The sequence below is a fragment of the Nannobrachium achirus genome (genome assembly GCF_963921795.1).
Source record: "Nannobrachium achirus genome assembly, chromosome: 3".
Classification (NCBI taxonomy): Eukaryota; Metazoa; Chordata; class Actinopteri; order Myctophiformes; family Myctophidae; genus Nannobrachium; species Nannobrachium achirus.
Genome location: NC_137812.1, coordinates 51,836,883 through 51,860,520, shown reverse-complemented (window position 1 = coordinate 51,860,520; position 23,638 = coordinate 51,836,883). Strand labels below are relative to the sequence as shown.

Here is a 23,638-nt window from a genome sequence, read left to right as displayed (position 1 = left end):
TGAGTAAAAAGTAGATAATGATAGTCTGAGCTACCATTATGTAGGAACATTATAATTAGTATCGATGCAATGCAATCATTACACAGATAAGAGACATAATATTTCAAAAGAATGTCTTAAAAATAAATACATTAAATGAAGGTATTTCATAACATGAGTGAAAGAGCTCAAAGTATACCAAACATAGCGTATCTTATCAATCACTGACTGCATAGTTTGTGCTTTATACTTTATTTGTAGCACAAGGCCTACAAACTTTTAAACGCATTCATGGGCATCTCCTGACCACCCCTCATACTGTTTGTTGAGCTGCAGTGAACCTTATTGGCCAATGGATAGTGGATACATTATCTTACTTGGCTATTGTTCACAATTGCATGAAATAAAAAATAAAAAAATCCTTCAGGTTGGCTGTACAAACTTGTCCCTGCATGGCCACAAAACAGCAGGTATGAGTCATGCTGTATAACTGCTGGTTGAATATTAAGTGATTTTAGTGAAGTGATTTGCAGTCATCGAGTTGAACAAATGCATTTGGGTCTCCATCTAGAAAAAATGGGGCTAAAATGATTGAAATAAAATTATTGTCTTAATAATGTGACAAAAACTAAAAACTATTATTGAACTCCCCATGTCCCCATGTGAGTAATCCATAGAAAAAAAAGTCATTTTGGGGGTGAACTATTCCTTTAAGATTATTTATTTCTGTTGCTGCATCCTATGTGTGGATAAAGCAGTAGGTTTAATCTTACTTCTTAATCATCAATAGGCTAATAGTGTATACAATTTCCATGAATGAGGTAATAAACCTGCAATAAGTTGTTGCTTGTAGTATGTAATATCTGCATGTGTGTCTCTGTTATTATTCCTTTCTTTTTATTATTGTTTTGTGTTTCTTGCTTAGTGAGTAGGGTAGAGGCGGGAAGGGATGGGAGAAGTATTGTGTATTGCTTACTGTGGGGCATGCATGCAGTGTTCTACACCTTTTAATAAAAAAAAGCCACACACATACAATATATATATATATATATATATATATATATATATATATATATATATATATATGCCTATAATCTGACAATCTACGTGGATTGTCTATTTTCACCAGGCCTGTTTTTGCATTGTGAAACCTGGACACAGAGCGCCACCAAGTGGTGGACAAAAGTAAAACTGAAACAAAAGAAAACATTATGTCTATTGCATAAAACACAACATAAAGCCATGCCCATGCTATATCTATCATAGGCTATAATAACCTATATAGCCTAGGTTTATCTAAAGTTAGGTTGTAGGCCTACTGTTAAAAATAAAAGGACGTAGCCTAGTAGCCTACGGACGGGCTTGTGTGAGGGAGTGGGGGATGACGTTAAGTTTTCACACTTCAACCAATCCAAACTCAGGTCTTTGCCAAGTGCCTTGTTGCTATAGCATCCGAATACCCAAACACAAAGCGGTTATGTAATAGTCTATTAGTCTTTGTAAACAAATCTTCACATGCGTTTTTGTTTGTTTAGTTGTTGTTGTTGTTGTTTTTGCCTACGTTCCTTTTAGCAAATTAACTGAGCACTGAAAACCTTAAACGCCTAAGTATTTCACAGAAAAGGTGCCTATTTTCGGATGATTCTTGCATTAGTCGTCAAAGCCAATACCTGAAACTTTTTATTCCGCACATAGCTTTGAATGTGATTTGCAGCAAATGTTCTGATGGTACCAAGTTAATGTTGAAAATGGAAGCTGTGGTAGATGTATTTTCCAGAGGTGCATGCCAGTGGCTGTGACGCCATGACTTCTAATGTAATTCGATTCTTCAGCAAATGAGAATGTGGGATTTTGGGGGAACAGGGAGCTCGGAACAAGATGGCTGGCCCTGGACAAGGAAAGTGTTTTACTTATTTTGCATAAACAATACATTTCGACACCGTCAACTTGACGTGTAGGCTTATAGCATATGAATAATTTAAAAGTATTATAATACAATCATGATGATATTTGGGGTAGATTTATACAACAGTAAACGCGAAATCGTTTTTTGAGGTAGGAGATTTAGATTGAGGGGGTTTCTTTTCCGACGAGTGTAAAGTTATTTTTCACAATATTCACTGACATGTAAAGTGGAAACAATGTAGCATAACAACTTTCGACTTGTCTGTTTTTATAAAACTTTTTTTAATGGCATATAGCCTAACGTTAAAACTACTTTTAACTTCGCCAAATGACAAATGTAGCTGGTGAATTTTCTCTTGAGATAACGTTGGTTGTGTATAATTTAGACTAGCCTAATAAACGACATTAATGACCAAAGATTGGTGCGTAGGCTACAGCCTGTTTTATTACATGAAGTGTTGTAGATAAAGGGCAACAAGGCTTAGTTTATACTTCATTGGACCATGAGCTCGACCCGAGTCAGATCACAACAGCCGCAGACCCAGGCTGGCAGCAGGCTCCCTGCGGCAGCAGCAGCAGCCTGTGCGTCCCTGCCGCACAGATTCGACTCCAGCGAGGGGATCGAGATGGAGAATATCCAGCAGCAGGAGTCTGGTCTTGGAGGTCAGTGGTGTACAAGTTTAAGAAACACAGGATAAGATGTTGATTAACTTTGATTGATTAATTGATTGATTGATTGATTGATTGACTGATTGATTGATTGATTGATTGGGTATTTTATAGACAAAAATGGAGAATAGTACAAGTTATAGTCAATACAATAGAAAATGTAGTACAGTACAAGTACAGTTAAACATCCTACCTAAAAGGAGCATCCCAAATAAGCCCTTTTACTGTCTTTTTTGGAAGTCCTTCGTGAATTCAATTTGATTTACCCTATACTGTAGTCCTACTTAAGTAGGAATTTTGAGGTATTTGTACTTTACTTGAGTATTTCCAATTTCCAATACTTTTACTTCTACTCCATTACATCTCGGATCCAAATATTGTACTTTTACTCCACTAAATTTATTTGAACACTTTAGTTACTACGTTTGTAGTCTATATTTTGATTATTATTACAAAACCACGTCTTCAACCTTATATACATTAGGCCTATACAGTACATTTTTGGCCATTTGAAAATAGCCGACCTACAAGTTTACAATGCGTCAAGTTGCTACGCATTGTGATCTTGTAGATCTGCTATTTTCATCACTCAACATCACTTACATTTGAAAACTTGACATTCTGCATCATGAGCAGGTCTACTTTGACTTTTGGTACTTTAAGTACATTTTGACACCAATATATTTGTACTTTCACTCAAGGACATTTTGAATTCCGGACGTTTACTTGTAACAGAGTGTTTCTACATTGCAGTATTGATATTTTTTACTTAAGTAAAACATTTGAGTCATTTTTCCACCACTGTTGGAGGAGCAGCAGGCACCCCGTCTCCCCCTTCGAGGCAGGCCTGGAGTCGAGACAATCCGGGGTTCGAACCCGAGGATGAGATCATGCAGGCTGACTGGCCTCCAGCGAGTCCGGGCAGGAGGTCGGTGTCCACGGCCTCCAGCAGCAGCTGCAGCAGTGGCCTGGGGAGCTACACAGGCGGGGGCAGCAGCACCCACATCCACCGTGGAGGACTTTACCCCACTCCCACTGCGGATGCCCAGCAACAAGGCAGACACGATCACCGTAGCTGCTTGAAACAGATACTACAGAAAATCAGAAGTGAGTTATACATACCTTTTTACAAACAAATAAACACATACATAAATAGAGTAATAAAGCAATAAACAACAAATAAAATGTTTATCTGATCTTTTCTTGACCTCATTGTATGGCCAATTAGCAGTGTGGTACACCTTTTTAGATTATTATTATTTTTAGCTGTGGTTTGCTGTTATTATATTGTTTTTTGAGCGGTGGTCACACCGTCTCCATAGAGTGGCCGTGTGTGTATCCGTGTATCCGTTGAGACTAGCCTGGGTGGGGGGGGGGGGGGGGGGGGGCGGGGGGGAGGTGACAGAATTCATAGATCTAGAACACATAGAATTCATAGATATAGAACACAGCTAAACCACCGCTCAGTTCACACGGGTGTGATTTTATTGATATACCACTGCATTGTCTGAAGGATGCCAAACAAAAACAAATTTTACTCTTATGTACCTGTACAAAAGACGTAACAATAACAACCTTGAACCTTGAATTCTTTAAGCAAAACCTAGGCCTCCTGTAAGACACGCAGCAAACTCATCTGTAAAAAGCTTTTTCATGGTGTCATAATATTGCTTCATTTGCAGTTCTGTGGGGAACAGAGCTCATGGAGGACAGTGACAGCAGTCGAGAAAGGTACCTCTGGAATATACTGCGAGAGATGCTCACCTACATCACATTCCTCATCACCCTCTGCATCTGTAAGTAAACAAAAGTGTTTTCAGAGAATGTGCAGTCATCAATCCTAACCTTGACCAGACCCCGATTCTACAAAATGCTCTCTAAATTGGCAGTTCTCAAACTTTCAAGATTTTTCAGAAATGTTTGAAAATAGCAGATGTACGAGTTCGCAGGACAGCATGAAGTAATGTGCGGTGAGCTTGTATATCTGCTGTTTTTGAATAGCCAAAAAAAAAAATGCATTTCCGGTTTTAATGGGGTTTTAAGGGCCTGGGGAATGAAACACCATAGTTATTCTAACCTAAAAACATGTGGTGACTCATCTGTTTGCAATGGTTCCAAGGAAGCCAGTTGTGGACAGATGAGGTTATTCTGACATTAAGAAACCAAAATGAACACCCCACCACCAGTGTGTCTCTGGCCAGCTTCTTTGTCACTTCCTGTCACTTCTGCTTAATGATTCTGAAAGCTGAAAACCGATGTCCCTTCCTTCACTATCGTGAATGTAATTCCATATTCTAACTAACAGCATGAGTATCATGCTAACAGCAGTAGTATTTGAGTATCACAATGTGCATTTGCGAAATACACAATGGGAGTCCCATATTGCAATGTAGGTCAATCAGAATGCTATTGGTGAATGTTCTCCACTCTCTCCTTGCTGAAGTAATTTGTGCCAAAATGAGGTTTTGGGTGGGTCAGAAATAATTTCCTGGCAAGCTGGGTGATTTCTTTTTCTTTCTTTCCCCTGTAAGGGTTTGAGGTATAAAAAAAGAAAAAGGGGTTAGAAAAGAGCCATTCTTGATGAATACATCAGCCTGTGATTGGCACATGGTTGTACAAAATAGTTAGAAAGGGCTGCTCTAATATAGGGCACAAGTCCAGTAGTTATTAGTATATTGGATTGCACATTTGTGAAGCTGTCCAACAGCACATCTAAAAACCTATAACATTGCATTGTCACGCTGTACTGTAACATTGTATTATAGTTGTTTGTATTTGTGTTAGTTATGTGATTGTGAATATTGCTATTATTAGCTGACCAACCACAATGATGCTGTGAGTCTGTGTATTTTACTCTGTCCACAAATGTCCACCAGAGGGTGCTGTGGGTCAACTAGACACACTTCTAGGTTGCCTTGTTCCTCCTACTACTATTGTGTTTGTAATGTATCTTACAGTGACCTATGGGATGGTGAGCTCCAATATGTACTACTATACAAAAGTAATGTCTCAGCTATTTCTGGACACACAACTGTCTGCTGGGGACCATTCCACCTTTAGAAGCCTCAATACCATGGAGGACTTCTGGAAGGTAAAAACAAATCTAAATTCTCCGATTTAAATCGATCATTAATAATAACGTTTTGAATACCTCATGTGTTTTTCCTAAATCAGCCTTTTCTGGATCGGGCCCATTGAAAATCTTGAAAGTGTTTGCGGCCCACCCATCTGACCAACATGGCCGCCAAGTGCATAATTTTAATGATCAATCTATACTTTAAATCCCTATTTATCCGTATCATAATTTAAACACATTCTCGATGTTTTAAAGAAAAATAACACCAGTGTGAAGTGAGCGGTGCTGATGATGATGATGATAGACACACATGACCACCCATCCTGTGACGTACAGGATAGACAGACTTACATGAGGTCTTATCATTATATTTTCCAATCAGGAAAAGGACATACAGATATAAGTAATAAGTGTTTGATACACTGATCATTGTGCATTGACATACACACATGGACTTATACATAGTCACATATTGAAGAGGCTAGCACCGCTCAAAAAAATTACATTATCTTTTTTTTTTAAATATATATATATATATATATATATATATTAGTGCTGTCCAACGATTAAATATTTTAATCGCGATTAATCGCATGATTTATCTAGTTAATCGTGCGATTAATCGCACATAAGTCATACGTTTTTATCGGTTCACAATGTAACTTAGAGGGATATTTCTCAAGTCTTGTATACCCCTATTAACATGGGAGTGGAAAAATATGCTGGCTTTATGCAAAATTATGTTAATCCTTTATTGGAAATCAATTAAAACCCCAAATAAATCATAATGGTACTGCATTAAACAGGCGGCAGCAGATGGGTATAAGGATCTGCTTAATTTACTTAATCTAAATGTACTTAGTAATATGAGTTCTGTAGTAGTTTGTTGATTAGTTTTGTCACAATGAAAAAGAAAAGAAAAACATTTTAGAGGTATTAATAAAATAATTAAAATACAATAAATTGTCACTTTAAAAATGTGCAGATCATTAAGCTGATCATATGGGGACCTCCCCCTCCCCAAAAATAATTGCTGTAATAACAATAATGTTGAAAACCACTGTCCTAAACCGCGGTTAGGCCAAATGGCTAAAATAAAAAAATATGCGATTAATTGCGATTAAAATAATTAATCGCGATTAACATAACGGTGAGTTAACTGCGATTAAATGAGTTAATTTGGACAGCCCTAATATATATATATATATATATATATATATATATATATATATATATATATATATATATATATACACAGTATATATAATGTTATATTATTATTAAAATCCTGAATTAGTTGGGGGCCCACTTCACTTAAAATACTGAATTAGTTGGGGGCCCACTTCACTTGTAATATCCTCACGGCCCACTAGTGGACCCTGGCTCAGATGTTGAGAATCGCTGTCCTAAACCTTCAATATCCAACAGTTCACAGAGGGGCCCTTTCTCAACGGCATGTACTGGGAGGTGTGGTACAACAACCAGAGCCTGCCAGAGAACCACAGCCTCATCTACTACGAGAACCTGCTGCTGGGGGTGCCACGCCTGCGACAGGTCAAAGTTCACAATGAGTCCTGCTCCGTGCACGAGGACCTGAGAGATGAGGTTTCTGGCTGCTACAACATGTACACCTTCAGTAATGAGCACACTGCTCCCTTTGGGCCCAAAAATGGAACTGCGTATGTCACAATTTTATATTTGCATGTTAATGTATTAACATTTCCTCGGTATCATAATTCTGTAGATTGGTTTAATGATACAATGTATAACTGTTGAGTGATAGCTTGTCAGCCAGATAGCCAGACACTAAGGACATAGACAGATATATAAAATAATAATATATTTGACAGATTAAACCAGTGGTTCCCAAACCTTTTACAGTAGCTTGGTCCCCAAAAGAGAAATCAGACGTTTGCCCAGGCTCATACTAGTGCAAATAGTTCATAACGCATTGCTTTGCGCCGTGAGCTTGTAGATCTGTAATTTTCACTACTTCTTACACATTTTTCTTTATTTATTTATGGAAATGTATGAAATACTTTAATCTATTTATGGTTTAATTGTGGAAAAGTTGTGACGAAAATAAATAAATAAGGGAATATTTACTGTTTGGGAACCAGTGGACTAGACCATTGAGCATTGTAACGTGAAGTTACTTTACCAGTCTTTCTTCTTGGTGTTTGTCAGGTGGGTGTACACGACAGAAGGCAAACTGAACGAGAGCAGTTACTGGGGCCAGGTGTCCAAATATGGGGGTGGAGGCTACTACCAGGACCTGTCCCGCACCAGGGAGGAGTCGGCCGCTCTACTGCGCTTCCTCAAAGACAACCTCTGGCTGGACAGAGGCACCAGGGCTGTGTTCCTGGACTTCTCAGTCTACAATGGCAACATCAACCTCTTCTGTATCGCCAGGTAAAGGAATCAGTCCACAGTATCACGCTTGCTGCTGCAATTCATCCCTGTTATTTATCACAAGTACATTTACTCAAGTACTGTACTTAAATGCAATTGTGAGGTATTTGTACTTTACTTGAGTATTACATCTTGGATCCAATTATAGTACTTTTACTCCACTACATTTACTTGAAACGTTATTTACTAGTTACTTTGTAGATTTAGATTATTGTTACAAAACACACATTAACCACTTCAGCCCTATATCCATTTCGGCCATTTGAAAATAGTCGATCTACAAGATCACAGTAGCCCCGTTTACATGCACGCATCTAATCGTATTAAAAACAAGATTTTAGATAAACCCGATCTAATTCTGCATGTATACACCTAAATAAACCCGATCAAAACCAACACGATTTAAATTCTGATCGGATGCAGAGGGGTGGTCTAGACTTTTTTACGACCCGATCAAAAGGAAAATCCTTCCATGTAAACACCTAACCCGATTAGAATGTGACATGTTCTTTCAGCGCAGGCTTCCTGGCCATTTATTGTGGCACTTTTTGTGATGTTTCACCACATCTATTTAGTTTATAAACCAGTGATGTTAATAGGTTTTTAATGTAATGAGTCCCCAGGACCCACAAAGGGTCTTTCGGATGAGTCCCAGGGATATTTTATGGGTCCCACAAAAATTCAACGCGTCATGTCATTTTTGACAAAGTGCAGCATTTAACTTGAATTGGTTATTATATGGTTATGTTCATGTTACGTAGAAATGTGTCTGAAAGAAATGAACCACAATTCCAAATCTTACAATTTTAATACTTCCAAATAGTCATGTGACGGTTTGATTTTTTTTATACCGAACCGGTAATATCGGATGTTGACCACTTGGGGGCGCAGATAGAAGCTTTTACCGAGTCTTCATAATCAACAGCCACCTGTTATTTTATATACATCGATAATATATGGATCTTCTCAGTGAGATGATGTCTCCTGTTTGTACTGTTACTGCTTCTATGGAATGGCGTGCTTGTGTTTGCTCTGCTGTACAGAGAACCAGTGGACTGGGTCAAAAACAGTGGACTGGGTTGCTTGTAGATCGGCTACTTTTGTTTTGAACGGTTGATCCTAGAGGGACGTGCCACCCCTCTATGGATGCGGGAGGGCAAGGCACAGGCGGCCGCGGTGGTACGCTGCCCCGGCGGACCACCAAATGGACGGCGCTGCCACGAAAACGCTATAATCAATCAAACAGTTAGGCAGCCTAGGCTACATACATAGACTGTCTCAGATAGCATACATGCTAGGCTAGCTTGCTTCCTCCGTGTTGTAGTTGAGCCAATAAAGGTTATTTGACCATGTTCACCACGACGTTAATCGTCGCTATTGTTGTAAAGACGCAATGAAGACCTGTGTGGCTTCTAACACGTTGTCCAATGTCCACCACATCTATAAACAATAGCGCGTGTACTGTATATCCAGTTGTTATTGAATGAAGGGGAAAGGAGGCGGGTCGCTGTCTGAGCAGTGAGCTGCAGTGTAGAGACGTGACGTCACGTTTCTGCGCCGTGCTACACGTTCTGTGGGGGAACCCTTTTCGGTGTATCACCTAACACGCTGTGCCACTATGGTCAGAGAGCGGCCCGGTGCTACGCTAAAACTCAGGCACCCATTGAATTCTGTGACCAAGCGCAGTCGCACAAAATGGCGTCGTGGATTCAAAACACACACAGTCTTAGTTCTATCGTCTGTTTTAAGACTTTCTACGCGGATTTCATTTGTGTTAACGTAGGGTCAAGTAGCATGCCTTCACCCATGAACAATGGTGGCGTCTGTGGACTTTTTAAAATATTATTTTTTTCGCGACGTGGTAAATTATTTTAACTCATCCAGAGCCCAGGACATTAACGGATTAGGGGGTCCAGAGTGCCCCCTCCCGGCCCCATTAACGGCCATTGTCTTATTTTGAAGGCCAGAAGTCTAGACCGGAAGTACTTCCGGTCTGACGTCATCGGATCCTGCGACGGAACCGATCATTGTTTACGTGGTGCCATGCTGGATTGCATAGGAGCGTTTATACATGTGTTTTATAAGCGAGCATCTGCCTCCATCTTCGCTTCTAAAGTGTTGTTTTGAGATAATGGACATTAAAGATGAGATCGGCCGTCCACCTCAATGTTATGGGATGACTATTGTGTGCTCGTGGAGCCGTGATGATGACAAATCAGCGCGGATTTCGTCTCCGGAGCGTCGGCCATTGTACTAGGTATTTTTACTCGCCGTTACAGTAATATATTACTTTTCGCGCGACATCACGCATTCGGCACTATACGTACTCTAGTACTTATCGCGTGACATCACGCGAAAGGCACTAGATGAGTTAACGTGGACACCAATGGTCCATGGAGGCGATGCGTCCGTGGGACCCCAGAACAATGACGTGAATGCGTCTCTAGGCAACGTGAATGCGTCAGAGACGCGGGACGCGCACGTATTGACGTCACTGATAAACGCATTTTCTAATCAATCTATAAATGTGCAGACTATCTGTGTAGCCTGCCTACTTAGTGTGCGTGTTTGCGTGCGCTCACGCGAGTCCCAACTAGACTCCTGTCTCAATTGAGAAGAACCGTAGGCTAGAGATCTTCACAGGTCCAAAAAATGGTCCCGAAAACTAAATGGACCGTCAAATTTTGACCGATTCCGACCTGTTATGAAACAATAATCAAATTACAAAACCAAACCTGAGTGGCCCCGTAACGGTCTCGTCCGATTCCGTCCCGTTCCGACGTTCATTCTTTTTTTACAGACCGAAACCCGTGACATGTTGTCCCGAAATCCTTTTATTTCCAAGGTTCCGAGAGACCCGACCATTTAATCATTATTAAAATCCTCTTTTATGTAACTCACTGCTGCCGTGCAGCGTGCTGTTAACTGATTGACAGGCAGAAGAAGGCTGCCAAGGAATCTATAATATTAAGATCGAAACAAAAGTCAGGGATTCCTAAAGGAATAGGTCTACTTATAGGCTACTTTCTAACTACAGAGGTAAGTCATTTTCGGTTTGTTTGACATGTTTAACTTGTACGCGGTCGCGGGTGCCTTCTCATCAAAAAATAGCCGATCTACAAGCTCACAACGCGTCTCAAATCCTGGCAGCAGGCTACGCATCACGTTAAACTGATCCTAGACCAGCATTATCATCTCACTTACACAGCCATTCATTCATCTCGCGGCCTCACGGCTAACAGACCTGATCCTAGGTCAGCCTAAACACAGCACACACGAAACTCTCTCTCCAGTAGTTCGGTGAGAGAAAGAGAAAGATATTCTAGCGCGACTGGACGCTACGTCCTCGTTCATCTATCCTCCTGTGCGTCTTTGCCCAGGTCAGATTGATCTGGCCACTAACTAATTGTCTTCTTGCGATCATAAATAGCCTAAGAAACCACCAGCAAAACATCCTATATTCTTCATCAAATAAATAATATTTAAAGGGGCCTGGGGTAAGTGGATATAGCTAAGAGAGTCAATTTTAAAAGTATTACAGACTTTTTGTTTATTATCGTGAATGCACTTGTCCATGAAGGCATATGTTCTATGGGCCGTCGCCCGTCGGGAGCAAATATGGATTGTGACGTGATGATGATGATGATGATGATGATGATTATAATGATAATATAGGCCTAATACATACAGAACAACGCACATCCCCAATAATCTAATCAAAAGAGCATTGCAGCTTATTTTTTCACTTTGGTGGGGCTGTGTATTTGCTTAGGCTCCATTATTATTACTATTATTATTAATGGATTTGCGTCACAACACGATTTAAAAGTGGGCACATGTAAACACCAGATCGGATTGATCTCACCCCATGTATACACTTGATCCAATACCTTCAATCGGGTTTATTTAGATCAGATTGGAATGAGGCTGTCATGTATACACAGCTAGTGTGTCACGATGCGACACATTGTGAGCTTGTAGATGACACAATGTGAGCTTGTAGATCTGCTATTTTCAAAATGATTTTTATACATTTGAAAACTTGAAAAGGGACATTTTGCCTAATGAGTACTTTTACTTTTGGTACTTTAAGTACATTTTGATGCCAAAACTTTTGTACTTTTTCTCAAGTACGTAGTTTGAATTCCGACTTTTACTTGTAACAGAGTATTTCTGCATTGCAGTATTGATACTTTTACTTTACCTTTTCCCACCACTGATCCTAACTACTGCACACTTGTGTATGTTCGCGTTGCAGGTTATTAGTGGAATTTCCCGCCACTGGTGGCGTGGTGACTTCCTGGCAGTTCCAGACGGTGCGCTTGATTCGCTACATGTGCGGATGGGACTACTTTGTGGGTCTGTGCGAGGTGGTCTTCTGCCTCTTCATTCTGTACTATGTGGTGGAGGAGGTGTTGGAGATCCACATTCATCGCCTGCGCTACTTCAAGAGCCTGTGGAACTGCCTGGACGTTGTCATTGTAGTGGTGCGTGTGTACGGACACTTTCATGGTGTTTCAAAGATTATTATGCATTTCATTCAGATTCCAATATAAAGTAGGAACATTGCAATTTGCAACAGCTGATTTCAGCTGTCAAGGTTCAAGCTTTCACCCATAATGCATCCCAACTTAATTTTCGTCAGTGTAATGGACGACTACCGGCTCCGCCCCCTCCAAAAGCTGCCTCCGCCACTATCACAGCGCGCCGCTATTGGCTTCATTCACTTCAATGGGAAATACGGCGGATTGTACACACATTTTACACATTAAATATTAATTCCGTTTTGGACCCAGAGCTTCGAAATCTCTTCCAATCCATCAACAAGGCCTGGATCTGCATTGGAAAAAATATTTAGACCTTTACACTTTTAAAACAATACGACATAGGAATATATAAGGTCGCAGCAGAGGAATAAGGAACATGTCCATGGTTGCTGGACCACAGAAAGCCGTTTCAAACCAATTTAAATATGAATGGACTGTATTGGCCTAAACGACAATAACCCATGACTACAAACACCTTATTTGTTATGTTAAATAGCAACTGATATGTAATGTACGTCTGTGAATGTCTGAATGAACAGGGGTAGCGACGCGAAGTGTTGTATTTCAACTCTGCTTTCGACTGCAGGCTGTGGGTAGGGGCGTCACAAGGGGGGGAAAAGTGGGACTGACTTACCAGGGCCCACGGTGGAAGGGCCTTAATTATTTTAGACTTTATCGATTGAAAAATAGCAGATATACAAGCTCATAGCGTGGCACTGAGTGCCACGCTGCGAGCTTGTAGATTTGCTATTTTTGAAATCCCACGATGAAGAACATTCATGTGGGCCCACAGCGAATCCTTGTACCCAGGGCCCAGAATTTGATGCAACACCCTCTCCCTCTGCGGCTCGGCAGCTAAACTTGTCAGGAATCGCGAACATTTCACGCCAGAGATATCAAATGTTATAGATAAGATTTATAAGCAATCGGCATGATAAGAAACATGTAGCCTACATTTGAAGCAGTTTATTCTGGTTGGTTGTTTGTGTAATGGAGAGTAATAGCCTCTAAACTAATCAGTGAAAAGTGAAAACGGCTCTGTATAGGTCCAGCAGACAGGCGATTTCCTCATTCTGCTGTTGCGTCCTTATATATTCCTTTGTCGTATTGTTTTAAAAGTTTAAAGGTCTACATATTTTTCCAATGCATATCCAGGCCTTTGTTGACGGATTGGACGAGATTTCGAAGCTCTGGGTCCAAAACGGAATTAATATTTAATGTGTAAAATCCGCTGTATATCCATTCAAGTGAATGGTGCGGCTGTGATTCTCGTCGGAGGTCTCGGCGGAGAGGTGGGGGCGGAGCTCCCGGTAGTCATTCATTGAATGAAGTGAGATTTATCTATAGTCTATATTTTCTGTAGATACTTGGTTGTAATGCTTTGTTTTTTAACTATTCCAATAGCAAAATCTTTTTTTTTTCTTTAGCTGAGCGTTGTTGCCATTATCATGAACATCACCAGAACTGCCATGGTGGGCAACCTTCTCAAAGGCCTGTTGGACAACCACAATGCTCACCCTAGCTTTGAGCCTCTGGCTAACCTCCAGGTCCAGTTCAACAACGTAGCTGCCGTCATCGTATTCTTCTCCTGGATCAAGGTACAGTAAGACTCTCATTGTGGGCCATGCTCACTCCCATAGTAGGCTATAATTAAAATACTTGGCTACACATTTTTCATTTGGAAAATATGTTATTTGGAACTTTGAACTTACATTAATCAAAATATAGGTCTGTTTTACTCCAGTGTTCACAAACATGACCTATATATTATAAACATATTGCAGACCATTTAAAATGTTTTAATTACTTATTGGACCTTTATTCAGTTTCTCCTGACTAAACAAATGTACCAAAATGCTAATGTTTTGTGATTGTTTTGAATCTGGTCAGCTTTTTAAGTTCATCAACTTCAACCAGACGATGAGCCAGCTGTCCAGCACCATGTCTCGTTGTGCCAAGGACCTAGTGGGGTTCGCCATCATGTTCTTCATCATCTTCCTGGCCTACGCTCAGCTGGCCTACCTTGTGTTTGGAACCCAGGTCAATGACTTCAGCACCTTCCAAGCTAGCATGTAAGTCACACATGCTGAATACCACAAGTTATGTTTGGGTTACCGTAAGTAGTGTTTTTTAGCCTTTATTTGACAGGTATAGTGTAGATAGACCGGAGCTGCATTGAGAACTCCTTAAATGGCTGAGTCAAAGTGACATGAGCATGACAACGTGGTCTGCCCACCTGCCGGTTGGTCGGTCCTCCCTTAACTCATTTGCTGCGATGGCCGAGGAGCCCGAAGAAATCCCGCTGTACGGCCCTGCCACGCCCGAGGAACCAGAGGATTTGCTTTTATATAATGTAATGTTTAATTACACTCTTCCCCAGCCCCTGATAAAGTTTGAGCCTTCTGTCATATAGGGAACCCAAAATATAACACATCAAAGTTAGTGTGTTTGAAAACAAGAGTGTAATAAATGTATAAATCTCAATAAAAGTGTATAATTCTCCCCATAATCCACAGTGAATGCACAGTGAAGGCATTTCGCACGCACCGCAGCGCTCCAGGCAGCGCACAATGCGTTTTTCTTTTTTTTTTCTTTTTTTTTCTTCAGCATCCCCACTCCAACATCAAACACAATCCCGTGACATTTTCACTTGAAAAGCCCTAAACTGCCATGGGCCAATACAATACACAGCTCCATAACGCCCCAGAAATGTTTCAAACTGTCTCCACAACAAAATAGTATGTCGCAGCCACAACAACAGCTAGCAGGGGTGTCACAAGGGGGGGAAAGTACGTGGGGCTGAGTTACTAGGGCCCAAGGTGGAAGGGCCTTTGATATTTTATACTTTTGCTATTTTTTAAATCCCCATATGAAGAACATTCATGGGGGGCCCACAGTGAATCCTTGTACCCAGGGCCCAGAACCGACACCCTTGCTTTAAATCAAAACCAACACAGACACAACTATACATCTACGTACCCGCGGCTTCCTCAGACTTGGAATATCCACCGATTTCGGGGTCCCGGGGGTGGCAAAAGAGGGCAATGGACTAAAAGAGACTTGTTTTCCGACTCCCTGGCCAACCTCTGTGGAGTGAGTCGCTATCCCTCGATTCCCTCCGGTCGAGATGATGATGGGATGAGATTTCCCCAGTCTCCGGACAGCTACATAGTAGACAAAAAGTCAATGGTCGCCTGGACTGGGCTCCCCGGGGGACCCCTTCTCCTTCGCCGCCGGTGCCCCCGACTGCCCCACATCTTGTCCACCCATCTTGCAGCAACGGGACGCCTGCGAGCAGTGCCTGATCATGGTGGCTCACGGAAATCGCGTCGGTAAAAATACATCCTCGTGTGTCCATATAATCCCAAGCATATGTCGCCTCCTTCGTATAATGAGCTGTCTGAAACATATACGATGGATCCCAGTAACAGTGAGGCCGAATATGAGGAAGAAGCGCGACGATCGTTGTCATCGTTCCATTAGCTGTAAGTTTCTTTTTTTACTTTCATCCTAAACTTTGTGCTGTGTGCTGTTTCGGTAGCAGCCAGGGCAGTACCCGTGGAAAACTTGCAGCTGTACGCTGTGGTGGAATCCTGGCTAATCATTGATCCGTTCTGAAGCCCGCCTACTGTATCCGGTTTTGTACAAACTCACATACATGCAAGAAACGTTTCCGTATCCGATATAGACCCAGACCGGATCAGCAACGGCTTTGATTGATTGATTGATTGGCCTATGGCGATGGAGCTTTATTGGCATGAGAGCACAACGTAGTTCTCGCCAAGCAAGTGTCACAATAAAATAAAAACAGTTGAAAATGGGTAACATAAATACAGTTAGAGGGGGTACCATTCCCCCCTGCTTTTACTGCTATATAGGCATTATATATATATATATATATATATATATATATATATATATATATATATAAGCATATATATATATATTATACTGTATATATATATATATATATATATATATATATATATATATATATATATAAGCATATATATATAATGCCTATATAGCGTTTATGTACGTGTGTGTATAGCCTACAGTATAGTGTGTGTGTGTGTGTGTGTGTGTGTGTGTGTGTGTGTGTGTGTGTGTGTGTGTGTTTGTGTGTGTGTGTGTGTGTGTGTGTGTGTGTGTGTGTGTGTGCGCGTGTGCGTGTGCGTGTGTGTGTGTGTGTGAGTGAGGAGGTACTGCAGACCATCGTGGGCCAGTCCAATATAAAAAGCGTATTTCTCTTTGTGTGAAGTAAGACGCCCTAAGGGCAAGAGGTGACCTATTACAGCACTATTACACAATTCCAGTTATACACAATTACACTTATTACACTAGTACACTCATCTGCTAAGTGCCTGAAGCCATAAATACATATATCAAGTGCATTATGTGCTTGAAAAAAGACCATTCACAAAAACCTAAATAACTCCCTTTCATTAGATTTTCAAGCTCGGAAAATCAAAAATCACACCCGTGTGAACTGAGCGGTGGTTTACCCACCAACCCCCCCCCCTCCCCCTTTCCCCCCCTGGGTGTGTGTGTGTGTGTGTGTGTGTGTGTGTGTGTGTGTGTGTGTGTGTGTGTGTGTTGCAGTTGATGCACAGGCCAGGCTAGACTCAACAGCACCTCTCTGGTCACCCAGGGTACTCAGGCTACATACACCAGAGGCTACAGACACACAGACAGACAGACAGACAGACAGACAGACAGACACACACGCACGGATACACACACGGCCACGCTATGGAGATGGTGTGACCACCGCTCAAAAAACAAGGGTTTTGAAATGGCTCTAACTATAGAATGGTACATTGTAAATACAAAATTATATTTTTTTGGTGAAAGTAGAGCTTGTCCTCTTTCATTTTCATTACTGTATGACATTGTCGTGCAAATACAGAATTTAGGAAAAATGTAAATATAAAAAAAATATATCATTGTACAAAATGGCAGAAAAGCCATACAGTACAATGTTAAAATGGCAGCAAATGAGTTAAACCAATTTTAATATAAGATGTTTTTTTTTTACAAACTGTCTTGCCATTTACCTTCTCCCAATGTAGTTTTACCCAGTTCCGGATTATTCTGGGAGATTTTGAGTTCTCTCAGATTGAAGAGGCCAACCCAGTCCTTGGACCCATCTACTTCACTACATTTGTCTTCTTCATCTTCTTCATCCTCATGGTGAGTTGTAAAAGGCATGCTTGTCAAGTGCGTGACTCGGTCAGTGGTGGTGGTTACTTAGAACACACATGACATCTCCAGCACTACTTTTGAACGGGGACTGCCTGCGGGTGCTCGGAGCCGATCCAAGGCACTCAAGACGCGGAAGTATTTTGAGGCACAATGGCTCGCTCGATCCAAACATCCACGGCCGTCAAAACTGTCTGTCGGGTCCATTTGGTTCCATTTGGTTCCATGCGCGTGGCAGTTAAAGCATTGATTATTTTTCTTTTGTCTGCATACGAGTCCCATAGTTACCCCACTTTGGGTCGCGAGATCCGCGAGCGACACATAGACGACGCAGGCAGCAGAGTTGCAAACAAACACACACAGAGACATAGCATGTCACCATGGCGACGGCTCCTAGCCAATGAACGGCGGTCCTGGTCCTATAGGCTGGGAGGCTATAATGGGTATATAGCGTGTCACCATGGCGACGGCTCCTAGCGAATGAATGGCAAGTCCTGTACCGTCCGTCTAGTGCCTATGAGTGAGAGCGGGTGTAATTGGGCATGGGATGGGCGTGAAAGTAGCCTTAGTGAGAATGTATGTATAGATAGATGGTGGATGCCTCATTTTGAAATGAATGAAAACTATTATTTTCTTACTGACCTTTTTATAGAATATGTTCCTGGCTATCATCAATGACACATACTCAGAGGTGAAAGCAGACATGTCTCAGCAGAGGTCTGAGATGGAGATGACCGACCTCATTAAGAAGGTAGTGCACCTACATGGATTATAATAACCTAATCAACATTAAATGTATCAAATATAATGAAGTGTGTATGCATCTGCCTTTCTTCTTTCATCTGTATGTGTCTGTACAGCATGTATCTGTTCATTTATGTATATTGTACTCATATTGATTATCATTATATCAGCTGACATGTTGTAAAATCTGGCTTGCTACGGTAGGATATTGCAAGATCATAGTAAAGCCAAACATAATTAACTTAAACTTGTTGGTGTGGATTTCCCCTCCTCTCTTTCTCTACTGAACTATCTAAGCTGTAATGCCTTATAGACACCTTTAAGAACCACTTTTCCTCCACTGTCGTCTTTCAGGGTTGTAACAAGGCCTTGATGAAACTGAGATTGAAAAAGACTGCTGTAGACGACATCTCAGACAGCCTGCGTCAGGCCGGTGGCAAGGTCAACTTGCATGAACTCCGGCAGGATCTCAAAGGGTGACCAGAGCCTCATATTAGATTTGTGTACAACACATGTATGCTAAAATAATGTCTTTATTGCTTGTTTGACTGAGGGTCTCTAAGGACAGGGTGTGATGTTTGCTGCATTTGTTAAATGTGGGACTAACTGTAAAGCCCTTTGAGACTGTAACAGTAGATTAAATGCCCTTTATTGTCCACAAGGAACATTTATTTGGCTCAGGTCAGTACAGTAAAGATGATACATAAATTGACCACAGTTATGTTTATGTGTGCACAGGAAAGGCCACACAGATGCAGAGATTGAGGCCATCTTTGCCAAGTATGACCACGATGGAGACCAGGAGCTGACAGAGAATGAGCATCAACAGATGAGAGATGACCTGGAGAAAGAGAGGGTGAGTCATGTTGTCATGTCCCTTTTGTACAGCGTGGCTATAGGGCAACCATCTAGGGCCTGTCTGTCTGTCTGTCTGTCTGTCTGTCTGTATGTACTGTATGTACGTACACTATGAGAATGACTCACTAAAAACAACCACCTTTGGCCATGAGATCCTGAAATGCCTGTTGAAGTAAAAGTGACCGAAAACGTATGAAGAGCAACGTTTTTCTCTCCTGCAAATCTCTAAGTAGCACAGTACATTGTTCTTGTGAAGCACCTTTATTGTTATTTGTGAACTATTTATAAAGATTGCTACTTCCATTTGGCCAAGTGAAGCATACGTAGATGATCGCTAGCTAAAGGTTGGACGTGGAGGCCATGCTGTTATTATAATGTGCGTGTTGTTTCACACTTCTGCACACGCTCAGTTTGTTTGTGCCCATGACCCAGGAGGACTTGGAACTGGAGCGTAATTCACTTACCAGACCCACCAGCGGGCGGAGCTTCCCCCGCACCCAGGACGACTCGGAGGAGGATGACGACGAGGACAGCGGACACAGCTCCCGTCGCCGTGGTAGCAGTTCAGGGGGCGTGTCTTACGAGGAGTTTCAAGTGTACGAACATTTTTGTGTCTTCAACGCAAACTTAATTGACACTCCTAAGTGACTGTCTGTCTGTGAAATGATAATTAGGCAGACATCTGATCTGACAGGCCATTAGGTAAAGAATCTCTGTACCAAGCAACAATCTTTAAATGCGTTGGAGCTGTATACTATATTTTTGTAGTAAATAAAAAACCCTAACCCTATGTATTCTGAATGTTCCGTCCAGAATAGGGGACACTAGGGTTTGGTTAAACTAAAGTAAGCTGAGCAAAAGTAACTAAATTAAATTGAACGTGTCTTGTCTTGTCTTGTCTTGTCTTGTCTTGTCTTGTCTTGTCTTGTCTTGTCTTGTCTTGTCTTGTCTTGTCTTGTCTTGTCTTGTCTTGTCTTATCTAGGCTGGTCCGACGAGTGGATAGGATGGAGCACTCCATTGGCAGTATAGTGTCCAAGATCGACGCTGTCATAGTGAAACTGGAGGGGATGGAGAGAGCTAAGCTCAAGAGGAGAGATGTTCTTGGCAGACTGCTGGACGGAGTGGTGGAGGTGAGTGGTCACCGGCAACTGCTACAGTATGATGCATTTTGTCGCTGTCGGGGGTAAAACTTGTACTCTATGTTAAAAACTGGAAATGGACAAAATAACATGTATTCCAATGTATGCAATGCAAAACCCACAGGCCTACCGTAACCACTTAAGAAGTTCAAGAATTGCAAAAATAGCATACTACAAGCTCACAGCTTGTAGATGATCGACTACTTTTGAAGGGCGTTCTTCTTCAGCGACATAGTGAATTAATTTACGAAACCATAAAAAATATGAAGTATGGAGATAAGGTTTCTACCAGTGATGATTTGCAATGAGAGTTATCCACTGGTTCTGAACGTGGGGTTTGGGGACCACCAGGGTCCAGAGAGGGAGAGGGACCGTCTGCAACTCTGAACGTGTGTAAATGGAACCGAATGATCCAAATGCATTTGGTTCCATTTGCACACTGCTGTTGAACACTGTGGATTTTACAGAACGGGGTCCCAGAGACAAAATATTGTTAAACTAATGCATATCTAACTGTGGGTCCTTGAAATTGAAAAGGTTGAGAATCACTGCCTTTATCTGTTTGTTAGGATGAGCGGCTGGGCCGGGACACAGACGGCCACAGGGAGCAGATGGAGAGACTGGTGAGGGAAGAGCTGGAGCGCTGGGAGTCAGATGACACCGTGTCACAGGTCAGCCACCACCCACCAGCCACTCCAATTGGCCCTCGCCCCCGTCCGTCTTCTTCACTGTCCACTGACGGCCCCGACGCTGGCACCAATGGGAGTGGCCACGTGTGAAGATTTGGCGCTCTACCCCCAGCTTTTCCACTGACGAACATCCATTCCATTCTGGTTATTAAACATTTCCCCTGAGTTGAATTAAGTAACTTGTGGGGGAAAAAAGGGATGATTTAAGGTTTTTGTTGGCATATTATGTTTGTTGTGAGTTGGAGGGGCATTTTTTTCATCCTAAAACACAGGCCTCGGTACAGTTACATGTGTCGAAAGTCTGGACATACCACAATGACAAAGTCAAAGTGCACAAACACCTCAAATACTGAAATGCACTGAAAGTGTGAGAGTGAGGTACGTTACAGTATACACCCAAAAGCCAGAGCTGTTTAAAACTATTATGAAGTGTTGCTTTCTCATGCATTCTTTCTAAAGCTGAATATGAGACAGTTATAATGCTTACAGAAAAATGCAAAGTGCAAATGCATTAATGATTGTAGCGTTTGAAAAAGAGCTATGTGAAGAAAAAAGGTACAATGAAGGATTTGATGAAGGGTATACTTTACAATATAAGTGCTTGATTGCACAACATTTAGATGTAATACACTTGGTAAGTAAGCTTATTTCCTTAAATTGTATTAAAATACACAGCATATCATTTTAAAATACTTTTTCCTGAGAATGAAGCTTAGTGCTGTTTGATTATTATTTGATTATACACCGGCTCTTCACCATGCAAGGCATTTCTTTGAATGTTCATTTTGCTGCTTTATACTTTTGGTCCTTTTAATATAGGTACAATACATGTGTGGCACATTCTGTCATATACAGTGTGATATATATATATTCACGCACACATACTTGTTCATTTCTGAAACAAAAAATGAATACCTTATTGCAGGGGTCTTCAACAGGGGTCCGGGACACCTAGGGGTTCCTCAGAGTTTCTACAGGGGGTCCTCCAAATCTTTGTGTGATATAGGAACTTGTTTTTACCCCTTTCTTATATTAACCACTTGAACTCTAGCGTCTATATTCGGAGAACTTTAGACAAAAATAGCCGATCTACAAGCTTGTAGATCGGCTATTTTCGGCAAAGAGCTTTGTAGGGGGAAAAGAGCAGACTAAGTATAGTGAAAGGTCAAGTTGATTAATTATTGACTGTTCAAGTGGTTAAATATGTGAAAACACACATTAACATGAATCCAAAATGAATTTGATCGTGCTGTCAAACAATGAAACTATATCTATGAACAGATTGTGGGGGTCCCTGCTTCATCTCTCTCTCAACTAAGGGGTCCTTGGCATGAAAACGTTGAAGACCCCTCTTATTGATTTATGATACATATTGTAACTTGAAACAAACTTCGATTTGGAGTGCAACTAGTATTCATTCATGGGAAACCCATGCATTTATGTCGTTATGCTTAGGCCCACTGTGCCTTATAATATTTTGTATATCTATGTTATTGTACACAATAAAGTATATTGTTATTTCCTCTGTAATTTTTTGTTGCTTAAAATGCACACTCCTATAACAGCTGCCATACATACCAACTATGAAAGGATTCAAATTAATATCACAAAGAATAGAACTGAAACATGACAAAACCAAAGAATACATAGGTTACATTGCAATGTTTATAAAAGTTAGTTTTTAAACACTAGCCTAGGAACACTGTTCTCACAAATGTTTGTTCTCAAATATTTAATACTGTTGAACAAATTATAGATCTACTGTAGAGCAAGTAAAACATATTCAACGTCTACTTTGATTCAGGTGTACATCCTTTACAAAACAATCAACATAGCTTGAGGTGATCATTGTGAAGCAACATTCAATTTGGTGTGATTCAGAATGGATGTGTAAGACTAAAATAACATGGATTTGTCATAATTCAGTTTAGCTACAAAACTCATAACCAGTGTAAACCTCCAGTAAACAATTAGTGAATGAAAGGAAAAGGACTTCACATGTACATTATATCCACACAAAGCTATTTTACATTCATGTACAGTGTACAGTTTTTAACCAATATGTGCGGTAATAAGAATCTATTATAAATCCAAACTAGGGATGCACGATATGGAAATTCTCTTCTGGGTCGATACCTGATATTTAAAATAACAATTTGGCCGATAGTCGCTACTGATGTTTCTTTACTTCACTTTTGTTGTTATTCATTCCCTCTTTTGTGGCAAGATAACAAATAAATCTTCATGATAAAAATTCTAATCTGAATCTTCAGTTTGGTAGGCTAAAGATAACCAACACACCATTATAGCCAGTGCAAATTTGATGCATCACAACGACAGATAAACCATCAGTGAATACTGCCAACAGTGAATGTCAACTTAATTGCTGATATGCTGATGCCGGCGAATAACGGTTG

At 41.0% G+C, this 23,638-nt stretch overlaps 1 protein-coding gene across 1 annotated transcript; it reads left to right on the top strand.

Annotated features, from left to right (window-relative positions):
• Positions 1-1,909: 1,909 nt before the first annotated feature.
• pkd2 (polycystic kidney disease 2) lies at positions 1,910-21,999 on the top strand. The gene is made up of 16 exons (XM_080722069.1): positions 1,910-2,547; positions 3,370-3,660; positions 4,236-4,349; positions 5,511-5,644; positions 7,058-7,308; positions 7,817-8,041; positions 12,300-12,528; positions 14,016-14,186; positions 14,479-14,660; positions 17,661-17,781; positions 18,443-18,541; positions 18,889-19,010; positions 19,273-19,390; positions 19,825-19,988; positions 20,376-20,523; positions 21,102-21,999. Exons 1-16 carry the CDS (start codon positions 2,388-2,390, stop codon positions 21,309-21,311), a joined length of 2,739 nt encoding a protein of 912 aa, XP_080578195.1. The 5' UTR covers positions 1,910-2,387; the 3' UTR covers positions 21,312-21,999.
• The last annotated feature ends 1,639 nt before the right edge of the window (positions 22,000-23,638 follow it).